Genomic DNA, 18,781 nt, shown 5'->3' on the forward strand with positions numbered 1-18,781 from the left:
ATAATAATGTGACCTTGTAAGTCTGGGAGGAGGGGGGAATAATTATCACAATAAAACTATGTTAAATAATTATTAGAATAAGTTAGGCTGCGCTACATCGTCAGTCCACACATTTATTATTCAAAACTATGGAAAAGGGTGAAACTACGTTTCAACGTTGTTGAGAATCACAACACAAACTCGCTAGTCAAGCCAAAATACTGCAGCGAAATGGATTGGACTGCTACCTAGTTAACTAGGTAGTGGGGGGTACTGGTGGTCTAGTGCAGTGGTTCCCAACCTTTTTTGTCTTGTGTACCCCTTGAGCTGTTTTGCCATGCCAGAAGTACCCCCTCACTCATGCGTGTTGATTATTTCCCAAAAAAATCAATTAAACTCTAACTTGCAAATATAACATTTATTACTGACACACAGAGAGCAAAACCTCTTCTCATGTCTCCAAAACTCTAAACACATTTTCTGCTTTACACACATTTTGCTATTCAAAATGGCACTTTTTAAATGCACTGAACACGGTTTTCTGCACACAACAATCTGACATAAAGTCACATGTTTGCCATTTCAAAACATTGCCATTCAAAATTAGACTACATGAGCTAATTGGCCAATACATGTGCCACCTGGCCACCTCAATGGTTAATTGTTACCACATGCCCACACACTCACTGAAAATAGACAAATAAATAATAAATAATAATGAATTTGATTTGATATCTGTTTCTTTTCCCTTTCTCCTGCTCCTCTTTGGCTTCTGTCTGAGGTGCAGTGATGTCATCATTTTCTCATCCCAGAGTCTTGACTGATGGGGAGAGGAAACAGACAAGATGAGACAGGATAAAACTTATCACACACACACACACACACACACACACACACACACACACACACACACTTAAACTTCTTATCTAACTCTACTGATTATTAATGAAATCATTTGAACCACTCCCCTTTAATACATAGATATTTACACCATTGTGAAAAATAGACTCACCCAGTAGCAGTTGCAATTCTTTTTTTCATCAGTTGAGCTTTAATGAGACACTTGAGGTTGCTTCTCTTTTATAATCTTTGACAGTTCTGGAGGCAGTGTGGCAACAGCAGTCACCAGGCTGCTCTCCACACTCAGTCTGTTCCTTGGCTTGGTTTTGATGTGGGTCAAAGCTGAGAAGGTCACTTCACACATATATGTAGATCCAAAAGGCAAAAGTTCATTCAATGCACACTTTCCCAGCACTGGATATTCCTTTTCAACATCACACCAAAACTCTGTCAATGACTTGTCAGCATGTGCCATCTTCAACCCACGATCAGAGGACATGTCCATCAGATTTTCCTGCAGGCTTGCAGGAAGGCTGCTGCTGCTCCTGTCATTCACTCTGAATGGGTTCCTCACCCAGTCCAGTTTTTCTGACTTTGTTTCAATGTCATGAAAGTACTGGTTGAAGTCAGTGTCAAGTTTGGACAGATGTGCTTTAACTATTTTCACCACAGGACCTCTGTCAGCATCAGTGGTGGCGAGATGGCCATCAAGCAGTGGGAAACAGCTCACATCTCCATCCTTACATTTCCTCTCCCATAATTTAACCTTCTTTATGAATCCATTCACTTTGTCATACATGTTAAGGATGTGTGAGTACTTGCCCTGAAGTGAAAGGTTGAGTTCATTCAGCTTAGTGAAGACATCAGCAAGATATGCCAGCTGCGCAACCCACACTGCATCCTCAAACAGGGCTGCAAGAGGGTGGTCGTTTTCTGTCAGGAAAGCAAACACCTCGATGCGCAATTCATAGAGCCGCAGCAGCGTTTTGCCGAGACAGCCAGCGAACGTCTGTGTGAAGCAGTAGCTGCTCATGCTCTGACCCGCTGTCATGACAAAGAGTTTGAAACAGTCTGTGGTTCATTGGCCGGGACTGAATGAAGTTAATCACCTTAACTGCGTCATCCATAACTGCACTTAACTCGGGGCTCATCCTTTTGCTGGCGAGTGCCTCCCGGTGAATAATACAGTGCATCCACTTAATTTCGGGGTTCACCTTCATCACACGCCCAAGCAGCCCACGCACCTTACCCGTCATTGCTGCCGCTCCATCGGTACAGATGTGACTGCAGGATTTCCACTCCAGATCGTTGTCTTTGAAGAAGCTGTCAATAATCAGAAATATTTCCTCGCCAGTTGTCTTTCCTGGCAGCGTCTTGCAAAACAAGATATGCTCATTTATGTCCGACTCTTCTTTATAACGCACAAAAGCCAGCAGCTGAGCCTCCCCACTAACGTCGGTCATTTCATCTAATTGCAAAGCGAACTGACCTGCTTGCTTCATTTTATCCACCACTTGTCCGACAATATTTATGGACATATCATCAATCCGACGGGAGACGGTATTGTTAGATAATGGTACCAACTTGAGCGCGTCAGCTGCTTTCTTGTCCAGCATAGTTTGAGCCAAAATCACAGCGGCAGGCAAAATCAGATCTTCGGCGATTGAATGTGGGGTTTCTGACTTAGCCACTAGTAATGAAACAGCATAGGACGCCTCCAGTGCTTTGCTTGACACACTTGCCGCTTTTTTCAGTGTAGCCTGACTTGACTTGAACTCTGACAGTTTTCGCTTGAAAAAGTCGTCAGTTTTACCAACAGTTGCTAGGTGTTTGGTGCTCTGGTGTCGCTGTAAATGGGCTGGCTTCATTGAATTATTAGCCAGGACTTCGCCGCAGAGAAAGCACTGTGGCTGTGGTGGATCAGCCGATGTACATGTAAATCCCCACAAAACATATGTTTCCAAATAATAGCGGGGTCCTTTTTTTCTTTTTTTCTCTGATCTGACCGTCTGATCTGCCTCTGATCTGACCGTCTGATCTGCCTCTGAAGCTGGTCGTTTTAGCCATCTGTCCATCTTTGCGGTATACTGACAGGCCTAGCTGACGTGCGCGCGTAAATGAACGTAAATGAACGTGATTTAAATGTGACGTGACTACCACGTGTGTTACAGTCATCACCTGTCGGGGAGGAACTTAAGTTGCAGCGTACCATTTTAACAACAGGTTTATGAAACGACTATATTTAATTATTTTTTTGGAAAGGGAAATAAATTATAATTCAAAATCTTTCCACGTACCCCCTGCAATCCCCTCACGTACCCCTAGGGGTCCGCGTACCCCCGGTTGGGAACCACTGGTCTAGTGGATAGTGAGTTGGACTTGGGATCGGAAGGTTGTGAGTTCAAATCCCGCCTGAAACCACACCACTACTAGTGTGCCCTTGGGTAAGGCACTTAGCCCTCAGTTACTCCAGGGGGAATGTCCCTGTAATTCGTAATTGTAAGTCGCTTTGGATAAAAGCGTCTGCTAAATGGCTAAATTATAATTATAGAACACTACTTTACATTGTTAGCAGGCTCACAAAACAAGCTGTGTTAGTTGACTAGCGATGTCATTGATTTTATACAACGCGGAAATGTGTTCACATTTTTCTAAAGAAAAGTCAAAGCATTAGAATGTAGAACGGAAAATCGCACGCGCGCTATGCGCACGGAAAGCCACCGACCCCGATTTGGCCTGAATTTCTTTTTCCGTCAGGAGATTTTTTTTTTGCTTTAATCCCTGCATACTACTCATACTACCGTATTTTCCGGACTATAAGTCGCACCCGAGTATAAGTCGCAGCAGGCCAAAAATGGGTCATGAAGAGGGAAAAACCACATATAAGTCGCACTGGACTATAAGTCGCATGGTTCAAGGGAACGGGCTTGGCGGAATCAGCGGGGAAAGAAGACCCTGTTGAGCTTGACTCTAGTCTGGCACTGTGAAGAGACATGAGAGGATTTGTAAGCCCAGGAAGGACATAATTCACGTTAAAACTTCTTCTGAAAGGTTAGAAATACTTAAATTATCGAGTGTAAAGCCAGGGCTAGCTAGCGCGTTGCTAACGAAGGTTAGCAAAATGGCGTCGCGGGAGCAAGCAAACAGGATGGAACAGCCTCTGAAAGGTAATAAATGACTTTAATATCGTGTATAACGTTCATAATAGCGTGTATAACGTTCATAATATAGTGCTTAATGTCCACATTGTCGAGTGTAACGACTATTTATCGTGTATAAGGCCATGACAAAGATAGCTTGGTGAAAAACGGAAGTAGTTAGGATGAAGGGCGGCCTACAAACAATGCAACATTGAACAGCCTCTGAAAGGTAATAAATGACTTTAATATCGTGTATAACGTTCATAATAGCGTGTATAACGTTCATAATATAGTGCTTAATGTCCACATTGTCGAGTGTAACGACTATTTATCGTGTATAAGGCCATGACAAAGATAGCTTGGTGAAAAACGGAAGTAGTTAGGATGAAGGGCGGCCTACAAACAATGCAACATTGAACAGCCTCTGAAAGGTAATAAATGACTTTAATATCGTGTATAACGTTCATAATATCGTGTATAAGGTCCATAATATCATGTTTAATGTCCACATTGTCGTGTTTAATGTCCACATTGTCGAGTATAATGGCTATTCTATCGCGTATGTGGCGCTAGCGGAAGTAGCAAAATAGCCTCGCGGGGGTAACTTAGCAACATAGAACAGTCTCTGGAAGGAATAAATGACTTTAATATCGTTTATAACGTCCATAACATTGTGTATAAGGTCCATAACATCATGTTTAATGTCCACATTGTCGTGTTTAATGTCCACATTGTCAAGTATAATGGCTATTCTATCGTGTATGAGGCGCTAGCGGAAGTTACTCCTTGGTTCATGTCAGTCAGAGATTACCGTATGTCAGTTCATGTCAGTCAGAGATTATGAATTATTGATATATAAGTCGCACCTGACTATAAGTCGCAGGACCAGCCAAAGTATGAAAAAAACCGCGACTTATAGTCCGGAAAATACGGTAGATATGACATAGATTTGAGTATGCGAGAGCGTTCACACTGTACAGTATGCGAGATTTGAGTATGCAAGAAATGTAGTATATATACTATATTTTCGGAATAATTTAAGTGTGTTACGACTTTTTACCCTGATTGGAAAATGTTCTGTATGATGTTGTTATTGTTGTGGACATATTGCAGTCAAGGGTGAAATTACTCCCGTATACATAAAATGCCAGTGGAGCTAGAGTAGAACGTTGACGCAACGCAGCAGGTGGAGCTTGGACAACGGGAAGTTGACGCAACGCCGATGGCGAGTTGACGCAACGCAGCAGGTGGAGCTTGGCCGTTACGGTGCTATCTTGCGGCTGTCTTCACAAAGAGCTCCAGGATGCTTTCGCTTGAGGTGCTCGTTCATTGCAGATGTACTTTTCATTGTCATTTCTGCACAGTTTACAGACCACCACATTGTTTTCTTTTTTTGTAAAGTACTCCCACACTTTGGACGATCGTGGGCGAAGTCTTTTAGCTGCCGGCTCTCATGTTTGCACTGGTCGCAGCTAGGGCTGCAACAACGGATCGATTAAATCGCTAAAAATCGATAATGAAATTCGTTGGCGACGAATGCCATTATCGATTCGTAGTTTATTTTTTTATTTTTTTCGGGTTTTGTTTCCATAACAAACCTACTTCCTGTTGACGCACGCCACGCTGTCTTGCCGCCGGTGTAGGCATCACGAATCATAGCGCTACCTATGGCCGGAAAGGGCAGAACCTATGACCGGAACCGGCGGCTACATTTAAATCATGCTACTCAAAAGCCTTGAGAGTGAAGCTGTCTGCTGTCTGCTGTCAGGACATGCTAGTGAGTTAGCTAGCAGGGTTAGCTCGCTGCTGCCGCTAGCTGACTGTCACTACGCTGCTCGTCCAGCTGTAGTCTGCGTAGCTGTGCTGAGAACCAGAGCACTAACTATGTTTCTATAGAGGAGGGTTACAGCTAACTATGTTTCTATAGAGGAGGGTTACACTAACTATGTTTCTATAGACAGGGGTGCACATAACTGGTGCGCCAGTGCGCATGCGTCGCCAAAATGCGTGCTGCGCGGCAGATCAGCCGCATGAAGGCGCTTTTGCGCACCAACAGCTGGGTCCAAGAAGCAAGCCCCACCAAGTAAGTAACTATTTGCCGTCTCCTCAGCCGAAGGCCCGACGAGTATCCATCACGACGACCACGGCGACTCCCCTCACGAAAACATTCGGAAAGTATCGTAACTCGTACTTTCATTCCGCGTATCGCGTATCGCACGGTTATCACGGCGACACGTGAAAATTCAGTCCCGAACGACTCGTCGCTAAAAGGAAAAACAACACCAAGGGACTTCACGTTTCTTTTCTCTGAAGCTTTCAAACGTTCAGACGTTTGTTTTACAGCTTCATTATCGCACCTAGACCCCTGACCCAGGGAATATGGTTGGGAATTCTATTAGAAGAAAAAAAAAAAAGACTTTGTTGCACAATCAAAATAACGAGCTATTTAAAGTGATGGCCTGCCCTACAACATCCTCTACCATGGTTGAAATTGAGGACAGTGATAACTTACAGCAGTCAAGAGAGCAGTGATGATGATGATTAAGCTTGTAGCATAAGTAAATGCTTAGGCTGTAACTTTTTGTTGAAAAGTTGATTTCAGTGTTTACAGAACAGAGCAGTGCTTAAAGAGATGTCAGTTGATTTCATTGTGTTTAAAGAACAGACATTCAGTTAGTGCTTAAAGAGATGTCAGTTGATTTCATTGTGTTTAAAGGAGTCTGACAGACTTTCATGCTTAAAGAGCAGTCATTTGATTTGGCATTTGTTTATTTTGTTTTGCACACAATCATTTGTTCGTTCATCTTTATTTATGAATAAATGTCGTTTTGCTAATATAAGTTATCCATGTATCCCTTTTTCATCCATCCTGTGGGACGGGTCGTGACTCGCGAGCTCGGGGAGCACCAAGCAGCATCCCTAGGTGCTCCTCTGAGCACTGGCCCCAAAAAGTTATGTGCACCCATGTCTATAGAGGAGGGTTACACTAACTATGTTTCTATAGAGGAGGGTTCCACTAACTATGTTTCTATAGAGGAGGGTTCCACTAACTATGTTTCTATAGAGGAGGGTTACACTAACTATGTTTCTATAGAGGAGGGTTACACTAACTATGTTTCTATAGAGGAGGGTTACACTAACTATGTTTCCATAGAGGAGGGTTACACTAACTATGTTTCTATAGAGGAGGGTTACACTAACTATGTTTCTATAGAGGAGGGTTACAGTTAACTTCCTATTCTTTTATTATATAAGTCCTGCTGGGCTCAGCCCTTCCATGGTCTCCTGCTCTCCATGCAAATGCGTTAGTGTGAGTTCTGGCGAAGCGTCAGCTAAATGACTGTAATGTAATGCGATAGCCAGTGAGTGTTTGCTCGCATTCATGAATTCAATATTGCATGACAAGTGTATTTAGCTAGCTGGCTAACGTCAGTGGTAGAGCAGAGGTGATAAGCTAAAGGCTAGCTAGTGGTAGCCTACCAAGCTACCCGTGAGTTAGAGTGAGGCACTGACTGCAGCCTAGGCTATTGTATGGAGTGAGAGGACACATTGCATTGTTTTGGAGCATATCTGTTATATAAAAACATTAGTGTCTTGTCTGTAGCCTATATTGCACTTTGGGTTACTGACCTTTACATTAAGCAAAGTTATTATGAATGAATGAATGAATGAATGATGAATGGTCTTTATTGTCATTGATATAGTACAGGTACCAAACAACGAAATTTGGGAGGGGGGGCTCCCCTGGTGCTAGGAAAAAAAACTAAAAAACAAGAAGGGAAAGGAGCTGGTTTACATAAATTACCTAAAACAATGCATGTATTGAGCTAGAGTTCAACTACTTTATTGAAACAATCTACCGCCATAGTCCATGGCCTGTTGTTAAACCATGATGTAGCAAAGCCTTTTTTATTTATATTATTTTTTATTTTTTATTAATACTTATTCATTTTGCACATGTATATGTATAGGCCTGGCTGATTTAGAAAACATAAAATACAATTTGCAAAATAAATCTTTTTTAATTAAAGAAAATTTAAAATTCATTTTTTTCAAATATTTTTCCCCCGCTTTTTTTTGTATCCGATTAATCGATTATCAAAATAATCGTTAGTTGCAGCCCTAGTCGCAGCCATGTTGTTTATTTACGACGCACATTACGCAAGTCGACGTATTGACGTAGTCGATTACGTCGACGAATCGTCCCAGCCCTACTGTAAATTGTAAATCCCATCTGGCAACCCTGTGCGCTTTCAGCCTTGTCAAACTGCGTCATACAAACTTGTCATACAGCTGTTGTTTACATTGTCCGATAGCCTGGGGACCGAAAGATTGCTATAAACATTGTTTTTTGCACAGATTTGAGTGTGCAGATGTTGCTTTTTTTGCACTCTATTTGATACTCTTCAGTTGCAGCACCCCAGCTAAGTCTGATCACGGATGAGCGGTGGTATTTTCACTATACTGGGAATTAACATGGTGAAATGCATTCTTAGACAAGGCTACGTCGTCATGATTACAAATATGCCACTTGAAATGCATGAAATCCAAGTTTATTCGTCTCTTTTATTCATGACTGATTGTAGCCCAATCACGAATGATCCCAGTATTGTAGCTTCAGACGGACAAGTTGGTTGTTATTGTGCTTGCTGCAGCAAGCCCACGATATGTTATTGGTCATATATTTATTTTAATCATGTTCTTTTACCAACTGCTAAGACAACAATATAGTAAGCTAGTTACTTGAGCTAGCTAAAGATGTTGGCCCCCAAAATCATTTTATAACTTGTTGTAATTATGTTAGGAACAGTTTCTGTCGAACTCTAAGTGAAGGTATGTAAGCAACGCAGGGTGCGTTCGTAAATTCGCTCTGAGATCGCCGGAGCGCACACTGGGTTCAACGTCATAAAGGGACCAGGTCATTTGATTGGACAAGAGGCATTCCATGAGTGCTGATCAGATTTCCAGGGCGAATTTACGAATGCAGGTAGGAACAGAAGACAGAAAAAATCGTCAGATCAGATATATAAACAGGTTATTTTGGTAAACTGGACACATTTTGGGAATATATGTGGTTACTTTCTCTCCTGAAAACATTAAAACTTCATAAAATGACATGTTAACACTTGTAAAGCCAAAATTACAGCTTTTAGCTAATGGAGGTTTAAATTCCCCGCTCCTGGCGAAATGCATTCTGGGAGGCAGTATGCATACTGTGTAAACTGTCGGCTGGTTTTCGCATACTTATTATGAATTTAGTAGGCAGTATGCAGTATATACTCATTGAGTTTGCTAGTATGCAGTATGCTAGTATACCATTCCGAACACACACACACACTCCTACACAATGTTTGCAGGAAAAGTGCTATACAAATAAAAGTTATTATTATTATTATTATTACACCACACACTGACTGAGGCGGCCATGTTGTTTGTGTAACGTGGTGGTGTGTAACGTGGTGGTGTGTAATGTGGTGGTGTGTCTCGTCTCTCCACAGCCAAGGAGATCTGAAGAGGAAGAAGAAGAGGAAGAAAGGTATGTGTGGCATCGCTGTTACCTTCTCTACTGACCAGGGGAGGCTGAGGGAGGTAGAACACCAGGGGTGGCTGGGGGAGGTAGAACACCAGGGGTGGCTGGGGGAGGTAGAACACCAGGGGAGGCTGGGGGAGGTAGAACACCAGGGGTGTTCGGCACTTTATTTGCCCTGTCGCACATGGCTGCCTCTACAGGTCAGTCAGGGTACTACTACCCTGATCACGCCAGACTTCTGGCTTGGGGGATGAGACTCCAGACTGTTGTGGGACAGATCTTTATGTATGTGGTGTGCTGTGTTGGGAATATCGGAGCACACCATACACAATATGATCAAAACTGTTCAATCCATGATTTGTTATCTTCATGTGTGGGGTCTCTCTCAAATAAAACATCTGTTAGGATTTAGAAAACCTTTATGTGTGTACTAGGCTTTAGGTGAGTCTTATTAAGGTAACAGGATCCTTTCTACCACTCTCTCTCTTTCTGTCTCTGTCTCTCTCTCTTTCTGTCTCTCTTTCTGTCTCTGTCTCTCTCTTTCTGTCTCTCTCTTTCTGTCACTGTCTCTCTCTCTGTCACTGTGTCTCTCTCTTTCTGTCTCTGTCTCTCTCTGTCTCTCTCTCTTTCTCTCTCTCTCTCTGTCTCTCTCTCTCTTTCTGTCACTGTCTCTTTCTCTCTCTCTCTGTCTCTCTCTCTCTTTCTGTCACTGTCTCTCTCTCTGTCTCTCTCTCTTTCTATCTCTCTCTGTCTCTGTCTCTGTCTCTCTCTCTTTCTGTCTCTCTCTCTTTCTGTCACTGTCTCTCTCTCTTTCTGTCTCTGTCTCTCTTTCTCTCTGTCTCTCTCTCTGTCTCTCTCTTTCTGTCTCTGTCTCTCTCTCTTCCTGTCTCTCTGTCTCTCTCTCTGTGTCTCTCTCTGTGTCTCTCTCTCTGTCTCTGTCTCTCTCTCTGTCTCTGTCTGTCTCTCTGTCTCTCTCTCTCTGTCTCTCTCTCTCAATTCAATTTCAATTTCAAAGGGCTTTATTGGCATGGGAAACATACATTTACATTGCCAAAGCATGTGAAGTGTGAAGATAAAAAAAACTAAAACAGAGTGTAATGTACGTACATACTAGAATAAATAAATAGATTACATACTAGATTACAAATAGATAGATTACAAATAGATTGCATACTAGAATAAATAAATGAAATAAAACTTATTTCAATTCTTATGGTGGTTTTAGCCCATTTGATGTCCTTTTTCTATCACAGCAGCTAACAAATCTTGCTGCTGTGTTTGCACATTGCTGTACCCAGTGTTTCCTCCAGGACTTTTCACATTAGTGGCGGAGCGGTTGTCTTTCGCGTGCACGCGCATAAAACGCGCACTGGCGCTAAAAACAAAGACGTAGTTTCACCAAAAACTAGAGGGTGGCAACAATTATAATTTCTTAAATAGCGGTTAAGTCATTAAAGCCGAGCAGGTGATTTTATATAGAAGGTGATCAAATACCAATATATCCTACAGCTGCAGCGGAACTTTTATTTTTATGTTAGTCCCGCTCTAGCTCTCCATTTTTTGCGTGTTCCAAATATGATTAAACAATACGCCACAATGAACTGGTGATGCATCCGAATATATACATACCAATAACAGTAAACAGTAGAGAGGACAGTAAACTCACGTTAGTGAGTTCCAAGCACATCCAAAAGTGGGAAAGCTTAACCACGATCAACATCCAACGACAGCACGGCAAAAAATAAGTTATTGGTCCCTCAAAAAGGAAAAATAGGATGTCCTCACGTTGAAACACATCTCACCACATGGATTCAGACAATCCACTTTGATTCAGGCTGCGCAGAAAGGCAGCGAGTTATTATGACCGGAGAACAGAAAAAAAGCAGATTGAAGCTAGATTTAGGCCGCTTCCAGACCAACATTTCTCTTTTAGCCCGTCTATGAATAGTTCGAAGCTAGGTGCTTGCACGTTAGGTGCGAGAATGCTCGGTTAACCCATTAGCGGGAACATTATTTGTTTCACAAAATAGGCTGATTTAATTGACCATGAACATCAGAGACATACATTACGAATGTTCATTTAAAATACTCTATACTGAGCACTGGTATAAGAACATGAACCAGAGAACAGCAGTAAATGCAATAACCCACAGTCGTCGCTGATGATGTTGCATTTTCGATTAGGATACGGGATTAAAGGCACCGGCGACGGGCTAAAAGAGAAATCCAAATGTCCCGCTAAATTCGGACCAATCACAAAACTGTTTTGAAAGCGCGTTGCCTCGCGCCGCGCGCCTGTTGAGAGCGATTCAGTCTCAGTCACAAACGACGAGGTTAATTGCAACATTGTAACATATTGTAAATAACTACGCCCTAAATCGTAACGAAATGTTGTTCTGGAAGCGGCCTAAATCTAGCTTCAATCTGCTTTTTTTCTGTTCTCCGGTCATAATAACTCGCTGCCTTTCTGCGCAGCCTGAATCAAAGTGGACTGTCTGAATCAATTAGTGGCGGAGGAAATTCATTCGTGGCGGCCCGCCACGAATAAATGCATATAGAGGAAACACTGGCTGTACCTCACCCAGCAGATATGGTAGCCTTTCGACATTGGTCAAGTCCTCAAAGTCTCCCTGGATGTTGGTGATCAGTGGGAAGTATGTGTCCCTGATGTCCTTGTACAGCTGGCAGGTAGTTAAGAAGTGCAGCTCTGTTTCCACCTGGTTTTGTGTGCAGTGGGTGCACAGTCTGTCTGGTCTGGGGAGCCAGGTCTGCCTGTGGCGGCCTTTCTCGGTGGCCAGGTTGTGTTCACTGAGTCTGTACATAGTCAAGGATTTCCTTAGCTTTGGGTCTGTCACAGTACTCAGGTATTCTGCCACTGTGTATTTTCTGTTTAGGGTCAAATAGCATTCCAATTTGCTCTGGTTTTTGGTTGATTCTTCAATGTAATTTTCTTTTTGTTTTCTTATAATTTGGTTTAGTCTAATAGGTGGCTCTGCTTGTGACTGAGAGTCCCAGAACTAGCTGGCTGAGGGGGCATCTCCCTAGAGTCTCTCTGTGGGTAAGGGTTAGGGTTAATCTCCCTAGAGTCTCTGGGTGAATCCCAATTCACCACTCCGGCTCCGTTTTGCGCGTTCACGTGTAGCCGTAGTGGCGTCCCAATTCATTACTCATTTAGGGTTAGGGTTTTCCATGGCTCCATTTGGAGCAAATCTTGACCCTCGTTCGATTCGGAGCCATGAGACTCCCTTCCGGCATGCATTGCGAAACATCTACAGAAATGTTCTTTTCGCTCTCGTAATACGGAAGCGAGCCTGAAATGTCATTTACTTTTTCTGGAATTACTTGTAATTAAAGACTTGAAAAATTATGATAACCATCGTATTATCTTAGTTTAATGTCATTTCAATGCATTATAGACCTTTTCTTTACAACAAGCATAACAAAAAAAGACTGCTATTATGCCGATATTGTGCCTATGCAAGGGGCGCCCAATGGAAGCGTCAAGCACAGCCAGTGTTTCCTCTATATGCATTTATTCGTGGCGGGCCACCACCAAAGAATTTCCTCCGCCACCAAATGATTCAGACAGTCCACTTTGATTCAGGCTGCGCAGAAAGGCAGCGAGTTATTATGACCGGAGAACAGAAAAAAAGCAGATTGAAGCTAGATTTAGGCCGCTTCCAGACCAACATTTCGTTACGATTTAGCGGTAGTTATTTACAATATGTTACAATGTTGCAATTAACCTCGTCGTTTGTGTTCGCACTGCAATCGAGACTCTCAACAGGCGCGCGGCGCGAGGCGACGCGCTTTCAAAACAGTTTTGTGATTGGTCCGAATTTAGCGGGACATTTGGATTTCAGGAAATCCCTCTCCTCTCTCTCTCTTCGCCCGTCGCCGGTCCCTTTAATCCCGTAAACGTATCCTAATCGAAAACGGAACATCATCAGCGACGACTGTGGGTTATTGCATTTACTGCTGTTCTCTGGTTCATGTTCTTATACCAGTGCTCAGTATAGAGTATTTTAAATGAACATTCGTAATGTAGTCTCTGATGTTCATGGTCAATTAAATGCGGTGGTAGCTGACGTCGGCACGTTGCGCCGTTCTGAGCGGCAGCAGGTCTCGCTGCTCTGTTTTTAATGTTTGTCGGTTTTTTGTTGTATAATGTCTAATGTTACAACCTCAGCCAGAGTTGTTTATACCAGAAGTGCCCTCTTTGCACTAAGAGACTGCAAAACATGAGGGTTTCAAACACTCATTACCGAAGGAACTACGGGGGTGCAAAGCTGGAGCGAAGCTAAAAGCTAAATCGAGGAGGCGATGGAGATACAAGCCGTTTCTACCATCAATCGTAATGGGAAATGTTAACTCCTTACCTAACAAATGTGACGAGTTGGAGGCACTCGTGATGCATCATTCAGTGTATCGGGAGTGCAGCCTGATGTGCTTCTCTGAGAGCTGGCTAAATGACAACATCGCCGACTCATGTGTGGAGATCGAACTATTCATAGCAATATGCACGGGGCAAAAATAATCTATTGCTTCTAAAATCACCACGAACAGAACGGCGGAGGTACGGGTAAACACGGCTCATGTTGGTGTCCTCGAAGGTAAGAGTTAGTTTTCTTTAACTCAACTGATGCATTACCTTGCTGTTGTTGTTTACCGAATGCTCCATCTGACTGTCACACTGTGATTTTACTTGTGCAAACAGTTAATGAGTAACGTTAGCCGGTTCTGTGCGTGTACTCTCACGTAGGCCTACTTCGTATTGACCTTTCTGTGTGTGTGTGTGTGTAATGCGCGTTCCGCATGTTCCGCTGCAGCTGTAGGATATATTGGTATTTGACCTTCTATATAAAATCACCTGCTCGGCTTTAATGACTTAACCGCTATTTAAGAAATTATAATTGTTGCCACCCTCTATACTAAAAAAAATTGCGCGCGCCAAAGATAACCGCTCCGCCACTAATGTGAAAAATCCTGGAGGAAACACTGACAGCCTTCCCATAAGGAGCGCGATTCACATCGAGATGTACATTCCTGTTTAGAAATAAAAGATTACCTGTGGCGTTTGACAGCGGATGATGATGGACATATTTAATGTGAAGTTATCTACAGTGGGGCAAAAAAGTATTTAGTCAGCCACCAATTGTGCAGGTTCTCCCATTTAAAAAGATGAGAGAGGCCTGTAATTTTCATCATAGGTACACTTCAACTATGAGAGACAGAATGGGGGGAAAGAATCCAGGAAATCACTGTCAGATTTTTTATGAATTAATTGGTAAATTCCTCTGTAAAATAAGTATTTGGTCACCTACAAACAAGCAAGATTTCTGGCTCTCACAGACCTGTAACTTCTTCTTTAAGAGGCTTCTCTGTCCTCCACTCGTTACCTGTATTAATGGCACCTGTTTGAACTCGTTATCAGTATAAAAGACACCTGTCCACAACCTCAAACAGTCACACTCCAAACTCCACTATGGCCAAGACCAAAGGACACCAGAAACAAAATTGTAGACCTGTACCAGGCTGGGAAGACTGAATCTGCAATAGGTAAGCAGCTTGGTGTGAAGAAATCAACTGTGGGAGCAATTATTAGAAAATGGAAGACATACAAGACCACTGATAATCTCCCTCGATCTGGGGCTCCACGCAAGATCTCACCCCGTGGGGTCAAAATGATCACAAGAACGGTGAGCAAAAATCCCAGAACCACACGGGGGGACCTAGTGAATGACCTGCAGAGAGCTGGGACCAAAGTAACAAAGGCTACCATCAGTAACACACTACGCCGCCAGGGACTCAAATCCTGCAGTGCCAGACGTGTCCCCCTGCTTAAGCCAGTACATGTCCAGCCCAGGGTTTCCGTTAACCGGTAATTCCCGGACTTTGTCCGGTAAAAGTTGTTGAAGTCCGACAAATTGAAAACTCGTCGGACATAAATGTCCGGTGAAAATAATTCCCTCTAAGCACAATTTGAATACAATTCGCTAAAGTTCACATTCTGATTCCTTCTATTTTAAAAAAGACGAATATATAGGCTATGTATTTATTTTATTATGATATGATTTGACACCGGCATGATGATGACTCCTAATGTGTAGGCTGCCTATGCGAAACAGCGGTTGTTTCCGGTGTGCGCTATAACTCGTGCACAATCGAGTCGAGGCAGAGAGGAGGATAGCGATGTTTCTCTCTGTGATAGTGTGATTATGCAAGCCTTTTCTGAAAGGGATGAGAACCCGATTGTTTCAGCTTCTCCCAGGGAGAAAGTGGTAGAGTTACCATCCTCCCCGAGTCCTACCATACCATCCGCTGACAGCCTATCTCTGCCTGTAACCGGCGAGCGATTGCGTGTCGCTCAAGTAGCTGATCAGTCATTAAACAAATGTTTTTTACATGCAGCTAGTGAGGAATCTGAAATAGGGGGCAACGTAGTTTATTTCCTTAACGATGGGATATTAATGCGTAAATGGTCTCCTCCTAATGCAAATGGTTGTGAGTGGAATACTGTAAAACAAGTGGTTGTGCCTGTGGGTTATAGACAACAGGTGTTATCTGTAGCACATGAGAGCCAGTGGTCAGGACATTTAGGTATAACTAAAACTTATCAGCTGATATTGAAACATTTATTTTGGCCCGGACTGAAGGCGGATGTTGCCAAGCACTGCCGCTGTTGCCATACTTGTCAGATGGCGGGTAAGCCTAATCAATCCATTCCACCCGCACCATTGCATCCCATTCCTGCTATAGGGGAGCCATTTGAACGTGTAATAATTGATTGTGTTGGACCTTTGCCTAGGACTAAAAGTGGAAGTCAGTATTTGCTTACTATTATGTGCGCTGCTACTCGTTTTCCCGAAGCTGTTCCGTTGCGTAACATATCAGCCAGCTCAGTGGTGAATGCTTTAACAACGTTTTTTTCCACATTCGGTCTTCCTCTTGTTATACAATCTGACCAGGGCACTAACTTTCAGTCTAAGCTTTTCAAACAAGCCCTAAGAACGTTAGGGGTACGATGTCACGCCAGAAGCCTACATGCTTGCACTGTTCAATAAAATGTTATACATCTAGACATTGTGGTATTTCTTTATATACGTATCCCAGCCTGCCTATTGTTTCTCAATAAACAGTTATGTTCTCCTCATTGACATACTCCCGAGTCCGATTAAGTATGATTTGACAGGCAGCTAAACGAAATGCCTTCCCAACCAGCGAGACCTGGTTATAGAAATGACGTTGTTTTATTGATAAAAAAAAAAGGGTAAAACTGGAAAGAGAAAATAGAAAACTCACATTAATCCTAAACAATTTAACAAACTTCAGTTAACGTAATGTGGAGTCTGTTCATTGATCGATGCTGTCTGTTCAGTTCCCAGTGAGGCGCCCGTTCAGCGCTGGACATAATGGCATAGCGCGCATGCGAATCATGTTATATTATTATATATTATATAGCTCGCATCTAATCGTATCGGATGAGAAATAGACATTAAATGGCATATATAGGCCGCTACACAACAGTAATCACCGCGACAAACAGCTATATTAGATTATATTATTTATTTATTTATTTATTTTTTTTTATATTTTAATATGATGACCGGAATATATCACGTTTGTCCGGTAAATCGAAATCTTCCCGGACACGATGTCCGGCGGCAATTTTTTCTAACGGAAACCCTGGTCCAGCCACGTCTGAAGTTTGCTAGAGAGCATTTGGATGATCCAGAAGAGGATTGGGAGAATGTCATATGGTCAGATGAAACCAAAATAGAACTTTTGGGTAAAAACTCAACTCGTCGTGTTTGGAGGAGAAAGAATGCTGAGTTGCATCCAAAGAACACCATACCTACTGTGAAGCATGGGGGTGGACACATCATGCTTTGGGGCTGTTTTTCTGCAAAGGGACCAGGGCCCTATTCCACGAAGCTCGATAAAGTTCTAAGCCTCGATAAAGTTCTAAGCCTCGAAAATGTTAGCTTGCGTTTGGTGCCATCAATGTGGCTCAAATAATTCGCTGCTTGGTTGAGCTCCTTCTGAGTCAGATATAATTAGCCTGGTCCCGACCAGGCTAAAACACAGGCTATAGTCATCCGTGCGTCAAAAAAGGCTCACAGGCGGAAACTAAACCCCGAACGATAGTTCCTCATTGTGTCTTTTAGGAAATATTAGTTCCCACTTCACACGAGATAGATAGATTAGATAGTTTGACTGTGTGATAGATAGATAATTTGATATTTTGAAAGTGTGATCGATCGATAGATAGTTTGATTGTGTGATAGATAACTTGATATTTTGAAAGTGTGATCGATCGATAGATAACTTGATATTTTGAAAGTGTGATAGATAGATCGATAGATCAATAAAGAAAAGAGTGTAAAAAAAAAAGTAATTGTCTCAACTTGCATTGCTGTCATCACAGCGGTCTGGCTGGTGTAGTGGTTAAGGCAGCCGACTGGAGTTCCAAAGGTTGCGAGTTCGAGACTTGACTAAGTCATTCTTTTTTTCTTTTTTTTTACATTTAACCGAAGATTTCATGCAAAGGCTTCAAACACCATTGTAATCGTGTCAATTCTTGTAAATTAGCCTGCACCATAATTTTATAGCCTACATACTTTTTTAAATGAGATTTTAGATTAGATTCAGACAACGAAATGCAGTAAAAAGTGCGTCTGAAGCGGGATTCGAACCACGTCTAAAAATGACGAATAAATCCTGTGGCAGCGGTCGGTACCACTAGGCCATTGTGGCGATATGACAGATTGTAGCCTGCTGCTGATATCACCACAGTAGTAATATTCATTTATTAAAATATGAACATATAACAATAACTGGGGCTAGTATGACCTACGCATTTAATCGGTCAGCAATTTCTTGCCAAACCATTTCCCTCGCCTTGTTAATTGGGCAGTATTGCACTATTTTACATCTTATTTCTCCGTCTTCATAAAAATCAATAATTCGGAATGCTGCGCAAATGTAGTACCCCTGCAGAGTGGAGTATCTTCATTTCGACAGATCGACTCTTCTGGGCTGCGTATGTCTGCGTGCACGCGCCCATATCGAAGATTTGTAAGCCTGTCTTCTGTGAACACTGATGACACAAGGCTGATCCTCATTCGAGGAATCACCTGAGGCTTGAATTCCAATCTCGAGTTCCCTGAGCGCCGCATTTATTTATAGCGCAGCTAAACTGATCCACCTTTAGTGGAATGACCCCCAGGACGACTGATCCGTGTAAAGGAAAGAATGAATGGGGCCATGTATCGTGATATTTTGAGTGAAA

General features: G+C 42.6%; 1 protein-coding gene across 2 annotated transcripts in view; it reads left to right on the plus strand.

Moving 5' to 3' along the window:
• srp72 (signal recognition particle 72) overlaps positions 1-18,781 on the plus strand; it is a 56,545-nt gene that overhangs the window by 32,356 nt on the left and 5,408 nt on the right. For both annotated transcript variants that reach the window (XR_013937560.1, XM_080535849.1), the window contains exon 17: positions 9,458-9,495. Coding sequence is in view for 1 of the 2 variants with exons in the window: in XM_080535849.1 (XP_080391975.1) it covers positions 9,458-9,495 (38 nt within the window). In the remaining variant the exon portion in view is untranslated. The remainder of the gene's footprint in view (positions 1-9,457; positions 9,496-18,781) is intronic.

This window comes from Nansenia antarctica (assembly GCF_963989245.1).
Source record: "Nansenia antarctica genome assembly, chromosome: 7".
Lineage (NCBI taxonomy): Eukaryota > Metazoa > Chordata > Actinopteri > Argentiniformes > Microstomatidae > Nansenia > Nansenia antarctica.